Source organism: Solanum tuberosum, unplaced genomic scaffold (assembly GCF_000226075.1).
Source record: "Solanum tuberosum cultivar DM 1-3 516 R44 unplaced genomic scaffold, SolTub_3.0 scf00209, whole genome shotgun sequence".
Classification (NCBI taxonomy): domain Eukaryota; kingdom Viridiplantae; phylum Streptophyta; class Magnoliopsida; order Solanales; family Solanaceae; genus Solanum; species Solanum tuberosum.
In genome coordinates this window covers 981,516-994,654 of record NW_006239134.1, presented here as the reverse complement: position 1 = coordinate 994,654, position 13,139 = coordinate 981,516, and the positions used below count along the sequence as shown (strand labels likewise).

The window sequence follows — 13,139 nt, the reverse complement described above, 5'->3', positions numbered from 1 at the left end:
CTCTATTTATAGCCAACAGAGGTAGAACGAACATGTGCTTATTGCGCCTTATAAAAAAATACATAACTCTTGAAAAAATTTGCAACCGTTCTGAAATGTCACAACTCCTCTGAAAAGTCATAACTCTGTAGAAAAGTTACAACCCTTCAGAAAAGTCACAACTTTTTGAAAATGTCATAACACTTTGGAATAATCGCAACCCTTATGAAAAGTCACAATCCTTTGAATAGATTACAACTTATCGAAGAAGTCACAACTTTTTGGAAAAGGCACAGCCTTTTGAAAAATTCACAACTCCTTGAAAAGTCTCAACACTTCAATGTGAAAAGGTATAGATATGCTTTAAATATATTTTATAAGATAAATATTTAAAATAATGTAATATAATATACTATAAAATTTAAAAGATATATTAGATTGAATGTTTTCAGTTGGGGTATTCTAATGATGTAACATTGAAGTTAGGGAGTTCATGATTTCAAGGTAGTATAAATATGAATAGATAGATAGATATACAAGTCGATAGATAGATCGGTATATAATAAAGGTATTATATATATATATGTATATATATATGTTATAACATATTTTTCACAGATTGCTTCATAAACTTCCACATTCATTATTCAGAAAAGTTTAAATGTTTCAATTACTATTTTTCTATTCTTTGTTAATGATTAATACGTAAAAAAGTTGGAGAGCCTCAATTATTAAAACTAACCTTTCTCGATTCTCCTAATGACTTGTAATTGTTTTTATTTCCTATATTTTTTCCCAGCTTGTGCCCTCAAGATTAACAGACATGTGACTTGGTTTGTTCATAAACCTTTAGTTGTTCTTTTTTAAAAATGTATTTCAAAACATTTTTAATTTTTAAATATGATTAGAAAGTTTTTAAAAACATAATCAGTGTTATATAGTATTTGTATTATAGTGAATGTCTATTATGTGCAGCCCTTTTAGGGTATGGTTAGGAATCCTACTTGAGGACCAAGTTAGATTTCCCCTATAAATAGAGAGGTCCTCTTCATTGTAAAACCATCCCTCAAGAGAAATAATAAGTCTTCTCTTCTCTCTACTTCCTTCTTCTTATTCTATAGTTTCATAACACATTATCAACATGAGACTCTACCATCTCAGAAAGTGAAGGTTAAGTTTGAAGAATTAATAACGTATTATTTATTCTTTTGCATTTAATATTAATGTCCAATCTTACGAAACTAGAGTTCATTGACATTCATAGTTCGGGCAAGAACTACCTTTCATGGGTGTTCGATGCTGAAATCTACCTTGATGCAATGGGTCTTGGAGACACCATAAAAGAAGAAAATAAAACATCAAAGCAAAACTGTGCACGGGCAATGATATTCTTGCATCATCATCTTGACAAGATACTAAAAATTGAATATCTCACAGTTACGGATCCACTTGTTTTGTGGAAAAGACTAAATGAAAGATATGACCACTTGAAGATGGTCATACATCCAAAGGCACAGTATGATTGGATGCATCTAAGACTACAAGACTTTAAGTCTATACATGAGTATAATTTTTTCATGTTCAGAATCACTTCTCAGTTGAAATTATGTGGAGAAACGGTTAGTGATATTGATATGATGGAAAAGACGTTCTCCACTTTTCATGTCTTGAATGTGCTCATGCAGCAACAATATCGAGAGAAAGGTTTCAAAAAGTATTCTGAACTAATTTCTGATTTTCTTGTGGATGAGCAAGACAATGATTTAATAATGAAAAATCATGAGAATCGGCCTACTGGATCTGAACTACTTCCTGAGGTGAATGAGGCGTACGCCCATCATGCTAGGCGTGGAAAAGGTCACGGCCCAAGTGGTGGTCGTGGATGTGGACGTGGACGTTGTCGTGATTATGGTCAAGAACGTAATTCTTTTCCTGGTGTTAATCATTCAATAAATAAGAATCACAATCAAAAGGAAAAAAAGGATGAGAAACGTAAAGCAACTATGACAGGTTGTTTTCGATGTGGTGTAAGAGGTCATTATGCATGGATTATCGTACTCCCAAACACTTGGTTGAGCTTTATCAAGAATCGCTAAAGAAGAAAGAGAAAAATCCTGAAGCAAATTTTGTCTCTGAAAATCAAGTTGACATCACACACTTGGATGTAGAAGATTTCTTCGCATACAACTTTTGTTTCCGAAGAACATCGTAACAATACGAAGATGACCTATATGCTCTTCCTTACTTTTCAAATAAACCAAAATGTCATTAATAAAAACTGTAACAAATGAATCAAGTAATGGTTTAAACACACCATTCATCAAACTCATGAATGTTGCAGGCCCATTTGTCAACCCAAATGACATTACTAAAAACTCATACTGCCCATAGCGGGTCCTAAATGTCATCGTGGGTACATCCTCAGGCCTAATCTATAACTGATGGTAACCATATCTTAGATCGATCTTATAAAAATGGATGCACCTTGCAAACTGGATGCACCTTGCAATTGGTCAAAAATATCATCTATTTGAGGCAATGGGTACTTGTTTCGAATGGTGACCCTATTCAATTGCAGTAATCTATACACATCCTCATAGTACCAACCTTTTTCTTAACAAAAAATAGAGGAGCACCCCACGGGGAAGCACTGGGATGGATAAAACCTTTATCAAGAAGTTCTTGGATTTGAACCTTAAGCTCTCTTAACTCTACCGGAGCCATGCGATAAGGAGGGATAGAAATGGGGCGGGTACCAGGTTCCAAATCAATGCAGAAATCTATATCTCTATCCCAAGGCATACCTGGCAAAATAGTAGGAAACCTTTCTCTAAATTCCGACACCAGATGAATGGACTCAATAGAGAGAGACTCTACCTCAACATCCCGAATATGAGCCAAATAAGCCAGACAACCCTGCCCTACCAGTTTCCTAGCACAAATGGAGGATATCATCTTAACTTGCTTAGGCTTGTACACCCCTTCCCACTCTAATTTTTTTCCTTTTTGGAATTTCTAGAGTCACAGACTTAGTATAACATTTTAACATAGCATTATGGGGAACAACCAAGTCATGCCTAAGATTATATCAAAGTCAGTCATGTCCAAAATTACCAAATCAACGCAAGTTTGAAAACCCATAAACAAAATAGGACAAGCACGATAGACATTGGTGACTATGACAGAATCTCCAACAGGGGTAGAAGCATGGATGGGGCATCACGTGCATCAAAAATCATATCAAATCCAAAGGCAAACTGAATGGATACATAGGAATAAGTAGAACCCAGATCAAATAACACATTAGCCATCCAACCACAAAAAAGAATAGTACCAGTGATCACTGCATCAGACGCCTCCTCCTCGGTCTTTCCCAAAAAGGCATAACACTGTGCCCTGTCATCATGATGGGTGACTTCCCTGTACCTCTGCTTGCATTACCATTTCCCCGACCTCTACGACGTCACTGATTTCCTTCTCACCCACTTGTGGACGTCCTCTACCATTGTTACCATTGCTTGCGGGTACCAATGCTCTAGTCTACTGCTGCACGGAATCTAAGATGCATGGGTGTGGAAAATCTCTCCTCATATTCCCAGGTTCTCCACAATTATAACAAGTGCGATCGAAAGATGGCATGCTGCTCGTGAAAGGTGCGGCTCTCTGACTATCCTGAATCAAATTCTGAGATGGATTTCCCGAGTAATTACTTGTAGAAATGGGCCTAGCGGACTGAATTGGCCGAGTTGCAAGTGTTTGCCTACCTGAACCTCTGGAGTAAGAACCCTGAAAGTTAAATGTATTCTTAGCTTTCTTAGCCAATGCCTTTGCCTGACTGTCTCACCTCATCCCCTCCACTTTCTTCACAAGATATGATATATCATTGATGATTTTTCCTGCAGAGGTCATATGAACAGACAATACCTGCAACTCAGGATTTTGTCCCTTAACAATTAGGCAGATACTCTCTTCCTCAGTAGCAACCAATTGCGCAACTGTAACGACCCTAAAAATTAAATTGGAAGAACTAGAGCCTCTCATGTGTTTTTGTAGCGGTTATCTTGTTTAAATGATAAGTTTTGGCTTTTCAGGCTTACCTTAAAGATTTTTGAGGAGTCAACGTCAAGGCACGTGTTAGATTCTATGCTATGAGACATACTCTAGGTTGGTTGAGGGTGCTAGACAAGTAGCAAAGCCAAAAGGGGCAGGCCTTAGCCAAAAAGACAAGGTTGTCCTAAGTAGGCTGCTCACTGCCCCAAAGACCACGAGCACCACCACGACCAGTGGTGCCCTAGACGGTCCGTATAGTTGGGCGTGAAGATCACTTGGTCTCAAGGGAGGCAAGGCAACTTTGCCTAGGTGCTGCCTCATCTTCACAAGCTCCACCACGACTCGTGGTGTGCAACACAGATCATGGGAGCTCCCGTGAAGATGCCTTGGGCCCTTGAGGGCTTAACATGGAGGAGAGGCTCACTGTTCAAGGTACCACAGGAAGCACCACGAGCCGTGGTTCTCTTAACGACCCGTTTAGTTAGCGGTGGTCCCTGACGGGCTGCCTCAAGTTGAAGGGTTTTTGGTAATTCTGTTTTAATGTTTTATTATGTGGGGTTGATTTTAAATGAATTATTTGATAATTATATAGGGTTTTAAGTCTTTTTAACAAGTCATTTACTCTCTTTAGACCCCAAATCAAAACCCTATTTCCTTTCTCTCCCAAAGTCTTCTCTTTAGAAAGTCCTTTGGAGCTCAAGGTCAAGTCAAGCTACGGTTGATGATTTCATGGTATTTCTTCTTCAATTTCGTTTGGGTCTTGAAGATTAAGGTATGGGGACTCTTCATCTTTGATTCCTTCTTCAATCAAAGAGTCGATTCAAAAGATTTCAAATGTTGTTCAAAAACTCAAAAATAAACCTAATTTTAATTCTAGCATGGGTTCTAGTATTAATTGATTTTGATTGATGTTTTAGGTTGTTATTAATGATTATTGGTGGTTTTCAGAAATAAATCTTCTTGAACCCATGTCTTCTCAAATTTTCTAAATTTGGCCTAAAGTGGGTCTATTGATTTTGAGTAATTGAAGAAAGATTATAGAGTGGTTTGATGTAGGATGTTCTTATATGCTCTTAGCTATGTTGAATTGTTGGAAATTGTTATTAAATTGTATAATGTGAGGTAGTAGCATAGAATGGTCATAAATTGGGATTTAGCCTTTATATTGGTTATTAGATATTGTTTAGCTTAGCTTGTATAGTTGAATGTTGTTATTATCATTTTTATTGTATTGTTAATTGTTGGAATATGAGGATGATGAAGATAGATATGGAAAGAGGTAAAGTTGACCTAACTTGATGAATATTGTATAATTGAAATGGAATTGAGTATTGTGGCTTATGGCCTTTGAAAGGTGATAAGATGGCTTGATCTCTTAATATTGCTATAATTTTTTCTTAGGTTGGATCAACCTTTGGTGGAAGTGTTGCTTGTTGCTCTAGAATTGCGATTGTGGCCATGAAGGGCATTATATGAGTATTGCAGTATTGTTGTGTTATTATATATATAAATGAAGCTATATGAAAAATCCTATATGAAGCTATATGTAAAGTTTTATGTGAAGCTATATGTGAAGATATGATGCGATTGAGATTATGTGATCTTGTGATGATCCTATGTAAAGTGGATAGCATTGTGATCTAAAGTATGAATTCTCATGAGGTACATATGTGATGATGTTGGAATATGAAGTGTCCTCAAATGATAATGTTGTGACTTGGTTAGTAGACTAAAGTGTCTCTTCTCGTCAGTTGAAGTCTTGAATGCATGAATATGTGAAGTGGGCTAGAACTAAGAAATGGTGTCCTTTTTTTAAATGCTAAAAGAGAAATTCTAGGCCAAGCATAGAATCTGCAGAACAAAGAAATGGTGCCCTTTCAAAAGTCTAGATTCCTAAGTAAATGTATAACCTTGATGGATGGGCCTTAGGGCGATGTTCCCTTCTTGAGTGAAATGATAGACTTAGAGATGGATGGTGCTGGAACGACATGAGAATCCTTATCTAAGAAAGTTAATTGAGCTATCCTTATAAACCTTGATTGGCTATGACTAAGAAATGCGGCCTTTCTTGGGAAGAGGTACTATGAGTTGGCTGAACTTGAAAAGGAACCCTCTCTAAGTACATATGTGATTGAATACTCTATGGGAAATACGGCTAACACCGAGTGGATGTGGTTAGGAAGGTGGCCTAGTTGAGTATGAGATTAGTCACAATGAACTTTCTTGGACATCTCCTAAACCATGGGCCTACATGGGTTGCCTACTAGTTCTAGTTCTACCCTTGGCAAGTAGAACAATCTGCACGGAGTAGGATAGACTCCGGATTCCATACCTAGCTAGTATGGTCTATGTCGGTTATGCCTAGTCCCATCAAATGGGATGTGCACTCTAGTATTGGATAAGTTCTACAAAGTGTAGGTAGTAGTATGGGATGCTACGTATACATGACACGAGTAGGCCTAGAAGATACTAAAAGTGAGTTCCCTAACTCTAACGACTATTATGTGAAGGTCCCCTTATGTGCTTGAATGTCTCCAAAATGGTTTCTTAAAAGAATGTTGGTCTATCAATGTTATGTTGTAAAAGAAATGTCCTTATCTAAGGTAATCTTGGGGAACACTTAAGTGTGCTTGAAGAGGTTGTATGGGCGGTCACTTCTTGTCTCACTTAAGTGTGTCTTTAGGTTATATTAGGTAGAGGTCCTATTGTAATGAAATGGCATGTGTTTTCTTAAAGTTATGCATTTGGGTTGTATATGGATATATGTTGAGTAGGTGTAGGGTTTGCTATATATAGTCTTATATGTGAATGTTATATTTGTTAAGTGTAGGTTTTATCAAAATGATATGAAAGCATACATTCCTTGTAAATGTCTGTTGTGCATCTTTTTGCATGGTCTCCATACTTAGTACTAATTGTGCTAACCCCATTCTTTCCCTTTTTGATTAAAGTGTAGCGATTTGGAGATGGTGACATGTCATAGCTACTTGATAGGTTTCTAAGTGTTGAAGATGAGGACTTGGTGAGTCCATATAGATACGAGGACAATACCCTACATGTTCCTTTTGATGTATTTCTAGCATTTTGTTTAAGTCTTGTATGGGCTTAGTCCCTATGTTGTACTCCAAAGTATTAGATGGTTTATGAGACATATATATTGTAAAGATTAGATGTTTTAAAAGTCTTCCGCTTGCTTATGAATGAATGTATTCTTCGTGTGTGAAGAAAGTTTTAAATTCCTAATGGTTTTTAGTGTCTATGCGATAAATGAATGCTAAGAGGCTTTTATTAGACCTCCGAGAGGTCGAGTAAGCCGTGTTGCGACTAGTGGTGCTCCCGGGTAGTGAAGAACTTGGTATCAGAGCATAATATTTTGGAATGGTCTTAGGTTGTCTCAAACCACATCTAGTATTGTCTTGTTCATAATGTTAAGCGCACCACATTATGAATAAGAGGCTATTGGGTGCTAAAAAAGTTTCACTTCTTCATTCTTTTAGTCGTGCCATGGAGTTTCTCTCTATAATGTCTTCCTATGTTCCCTACGTGATGGTCCTTAAAGTGTGACCTTTGAGATGTTGTTATTGCAAGGGTTGAGGGAGAGGAATAGGTTGGTTGTGATGCCAACTATGGCTTTGTGACTTGATGAAGATGGTGTGAGAGTTTGTGATGATGACTCTAGGTTGGATGAGTTGCTTTATGGTTTTGTGTGTTATTGGTAGAATCCGACTTAGATATGTTGATGTTGAGGTATGTTGAAAGAGATGATGGAGTGCGGTGTTTTAAGGGGCATATGTGTGATGAGTATGGAAGTTTAGTGTTGTGGTGATCCTACCATAGGGTGGAAGAGATGAAATTGAAAGAGTCAGTATGAGTTCCTTCTAAGTGGGGGATGTTGTGTCTTTATGGTAAGGCTTTTTGAGAATCTTTGGTAGTCATGAGTTAGGTTTGAAAGATGTTCTCATTACAAGAGGTTTAGGGAAAGAGTTAGGTGAGAATGGTTTTTGGTAAGATTGATGGTCTTTCCCTTGAGATTCTTATGGCATGTCCATGTTGTCCTTAGCTTGGTTTACCCTTAAGTGGGGGATGGTATGTTGAGTAGTGAGGGGGTTGAGGAGTGTTGATATCCTTACCTTTTCTTTATGTGACTATTCAAGCCTAAAACAAAGAGTTCCTAGAAGCTTGTAGCATGTCTTGGAGTCTTAGGTGAAAAAAAAAAGATTTTTCCACGGTCTCCTTATATTAGGCATGATTTAAATGAATTCTTGTTAAAGTGGGAAAATGAGTTTTCATAAAGTTATGTTCCTCATGTTGATGTGCATATGTAATGATTTTCCTAAATGCTGCATGAGTTGACTTGGTTAGCATGCCTTATGTGTTATTGAGAAGTTGCATATCGAGCCTTTAGGAGAGAATTGCATAAATGTGCCTTAAGGTAAATGTTGCATAATTGTGCATTGATGAGAAATTTGCATGATGTGCTTGATGATGTTTGAATGAGCATGATGTGAATTGGAGATGGAAGTTCCTCCAATAGCACGAGAAAAGGGTAAAGATGATGCATAAGGAGTTAATAGATGTTGTGTCTACTTTCTTGATATGCATGAAGTTATTGTGGGACTTTGAATAGGAGTGATGTTCCTCCTTATTATGTGTATGGTTTATATTATGGTATGCATGAGTATGGCCTGTTTACTTTGGTCGTTTTCCTTGAAAGTGTTTAAGTGTCATTCGAGGACGAATGTTCCCAAGTGGGGGACAATGTAACGACCCTAAAAATGAAATAGGAAGAACTAGAGCCTCTCATGTGTTTTTGTAGCGGTTTTCTTGTTTAAATGATAAGTTTTGGCTTTTGAGGCTTAGCTTGAAGAGTTTTTGGAGTCAACGTCAAGGCACGTGTCAGATTCTATGCTATGAGACCTACTCTAGGTTGGTTGAGGGTGCTAGACAAGGAGCCAAGCCAAAGGGCAAGCCTTAGCCAAAAGCCAAGGCTGTCCCAAGTTGGCTGCTCACTGCCCCAAAGACCACGGGCAATACCGCGACAAGTGGTGCCTTAGAAGGTCCGTATACTTGGGCGTGAAGATCACTTGGTCTCAAGGGAGGCAAGGCAACTTTGCTTTGGTGTTGCCTCATCTTCACGAGCTCCACCACGACTCGTGGTGTGCACCACGGATTATGGGAGCTCCCGTGAAGATGGCTTGGGCCCTTGAGGACTTGACATGGTGGAGAGGCTCACTGGTCCAAGGACCACGGGCACCACCACGAGCCGTAGTGCCCCTCACGAGCCGTTTAGTTGGGCGTGGTCCCTTACAGGCTGCCTCAAGTTGAGGGGTTTTTGGTATTTCCGTTTTAATGTTTTATTATGTGGGGTTGATTTTAAATAACTTATTTGATAAATATATAGGGTTTTAAGTCTTTTTAACAAGTCATTTACTCTCTTTAGACCCCAAATCAAAACATTATTTCCTTTCTCTCCCAAAGTCTTCTCTCTAGAAACTACTTTGGAGCTCATGGTCAAGTAAAGTTAGGGTTGACGATTTCATGGTGTTTCTTCTTCAATTTCGTTTGGTTCTTGAATATTAAGGTATGGGGACTCTTCATCTTTGATTCCTTCTTCAATCAAAGAGTCGATTCAAAAGATTTCAAAAGTTGTTCAAAAACTCAAAAACAAACCCAATTTCAATTCTAGCATGGGTTCTTACATTGATTGATTTTAAATGATGTTTTAGGTTGTTATTAATGATTATTGGTGGTTTTAAGAAATAAATCTTCTATAACCCATGTCTTCTTAAATTCTCTAAATTTGTCCTAAAGTGGGTCTATTGATTTTGAGTAATTGATGAAGAATTATAGAGTTGTTTGATGTGGGCTGTTCTTATATGCTCTTAGCTATGTTGAATTGGTGAAATTTTTTATTAAATTGTATAATGTGAGGTAGTAGCCTAGAATGGTCATAAATTGGGATTTAACCTTTATGTTGGTTATTGGATATTGTTTAGCTTAGCTTGTATAGTTGAATGTTGTTATTATCATTGTTAATGTATTGTTAATTGTTGGAATATGAGGATGATAAAGATAACTATGGAAAGAGGTAAAGTTGACCTAACTTGATGAATATTGTAGATTGGCATGAAATTGAGTATTGTGACTTATGGCCTTTGGAAGGTGGTAAGATGGCTTGATCTTTTAATATTGCTATAATTGTTTCTTAGGTTGGATCAACCTTTGGTGGAAGTGTTGCTTGTTGCTCTAGAATAATGATTGTGGCCATAAAGGGCATTATATGAGTATTGTTATATTGTTGTGTTATTATATATATAAATGAGGCTATATGTAAAGTCCTATATGAAGCTATATGTAAAAAAAATTGTGAAGCTATATGTGAAGATATGATGCGATTGAGTTTATGTAATCTTGTGATAATCCTATGTAAAATGGATAGCATTCTGCTCTAAAGTGTGAATTCTCATGAGGTATATATGTGATGATGTTGGATTATGAAGTATCCTCAAATGATAATGTTGTGACTTGGTTAGTAGACTAAAGTGTCTCCTCTTGTCACTTGAACTCTTGAATGCACGAATATGTGAAGTGGGCTAGAAGTAAGAAATGGTACCCTTTTTGTAAAAGCTAAAAGAGGAATTCTAGGCCGAGACTTGAATCGGCAGAACTAAGAAATGGTGCCCTTTCATAAGTCGAGATTCCTAAGTAATTGTAAAACCCTAAAGGATGGGCCTTCGGGAGATGTTCCCTTCTTGAGTGAAATAATAGACTTAGAGATGGATGGAGCCGGAACGGCATGAGAATCCTTATCTAAGAAAGTTAAATGAGCTATCCTTATGAACCTTGATTGACTATGACTAAGAAATGGGGCCTTTCTTGGGAAGAGGTACTATGAGTTGGTTGAACTATCCCATAAACTATGTGCCCGCATAGGAAGCTAGTGGATCCATTAAGCTATATATACCGGTCTTCCTTAGGCAAGTAGACCACCTCTTTTCGGTGTGGGGACTCATGACACCGGATTCCATGACAAGCTCTCATGGTCTATGTCGGTTAAATGCTTACTTCCCATCATGTGAGATTTCATTATGGTTTCTTGATAGGTTCTACAAAGTGTAGGTAGTAGTATGGGATGCTATCTACACATGGCACGAGTAGGCTTTGAAGATACTAAAGTGAGTTCCCTAAGTCTAACGACTATTATGTGAAGGTCCCCTAATGTGCTTGTATCTCTTCTAAATGGTTTCTTAAAAGAATGTCTGTCTATCAATGTTATGTTGTAAAAGAAATGTCCTTATCTAGGGTAATCTTGGGGAACACTTAAGTGTGCTTGAAGAGGTTGTATGGGCAGTCACTTCTTGTCTTACTCAAGTGTGTCTTAAGATTATATTAGGTAGAGGTCCTATGGTAATGAAATGGCAAGTGTTCTCTTAAAGTTAAGCATTTGGGTTGTATATGGATATATGTTGAGTAGGTGTATGGTTGGCTATATATAGTCTTATATGTGAATGTTGAATTCTATTGTGTCTCTTATACTTGTGAAGTGTAGGTTTTATCAAAATGATATGAAAGCATACACTCCTTGTAAATGTCCATTGTGCATATTTTTGCATGGTCTCCATACTTAGTACTAATTGTGCTAAACTTTTATTTTCCCTTTTTGACTAAAGTGTAGCGATTTGGAGATGGTGACATGTCATGGCTACTTGATAGGTTTTTAAGTGTTGAAGATGAGGACTTGGTGAGTCCATATAGATACGAGGACAATACCCTACATGTTCCTTTTGATGTATTTCTAGCATTTTCTTTAAGTCTTGTATGGGCTTAGTCCCTATGTTGTACTCCAAAGTATTAGATGGTATATGAGACATATATATTGTAAAGATTAGATGTTTTAAAAGTCTTCCGCTTGCTTATTAATGAAAGTATTCTTTGTGTGTGAAGAAAGTTTTAAATTCCTAATGGATTTTAGTGTCTATGCGATGAATGAATCCTAAGAGGCTTGTATTAAACCTCCGAGAGGTCGAGTACGCCGTGTCGTGACTTGGGGTTGCTCCTGGGTCGTGACAAACTTGGTATCAGAGCATAAGGTGTTGAAATAGTCTTAGGTTGTCTCAAACCACATCTAGTATTGTCTTGTTCATAATGTGAAGCGCACCACATTATGAATAGGAGGCTATTGGGTGCTAAGAAAGTTTCACTTCTTCATTCTCTTAGTCGTGCCATGGAGTTTCTCTCTATAATTTCTTCCTTTGTTCCCTATGTGATGGTCCTTAAAGTGTGACCTGTGAGATGTTGTTGTTACAGGGGTTGAGGGAGAGGAATAGGTTGGTTGTGATGCCAACTATGGCTTTCTGACTTAGTGAAGATGGTGTGAGAGTTTGTGATGATGACTCTAGGTTGGATGAGTTGCTTTATGGTTTTGTGTGTTATTGGTAGAATCCGACTTAGATATGTTGATGTTGAGGTATGTTGAAAGAGATGATGGAGTGCGGTGTTTTAAGGGGCATATGTGTGATGAGTATGGAAGTTTAGTGTTGTGGTGATCCTACCATACGGTGGAAGAGATGAAATTGAAAGAGTCGGTATCAGTTCCTTCTAAGTGGGGGATGTTGTGTCTTTATGGTAAGGCTTTTTGAGAATCTTTGGTAGTCATGAGTTAGGTTTGAAAGATGTTCTCATTACAAGAGGTTTAGGGAATTGAAGAGTTGGGTGAGAATGGTTTTTGGTAAGATTGATGGTCTTTCCCTTGAGATTCTTATGGCATGTCCATGTTGTCCTTAACTTGGTTTACCCTTAAGTGGGGGATGGTATGTTGAGTAGTGAGGGGGTTGAGGAGTGTTGATATCCTTACCTTTTTATTATGTGACTATTCAAGCCTAAAACAAAAAGTTCCTAGAAGCTTGTAGCATGTCTTGGAGTCTTAGGTGAAAAAAAAAGAAGATTTTTCCACGATCTCCTTATATTAGGCATGATTTAAATGAATTCTTGTTAAAGTGGGAAAATGAGTTTTCATAAAGTTATGTTCCTAATGTTGATGTGCATATGTAATGATTTTCCTAAATGCTGCATGAGTTGACTTGGTTAGCATGCCTTATGTGTTATTGAGA

At 37.5% G+C, this 13,139-nt stretch overlaps 1 protein-coding gene across 1 annotated transcript; it reads left to right on the top strand.

Moving 5' to 3' along the window:
• Positions 1–1,202: 1,202 nt before the first annotated feature.
• On the top strand, positions 1,203–2,075 carry LOC107062214 (uncharacterized). Its single transcript, XM_015312580.1, has one exon. It carries the CDS (start codon positions 1,203–1,205, stop codon positions 2,073–2,075), a length of 873 nt encoding a protein of 290 aa, XP_015168066.1.
• Positions 2,076–13,139: the final 11,064 nt, after the last annotated feature.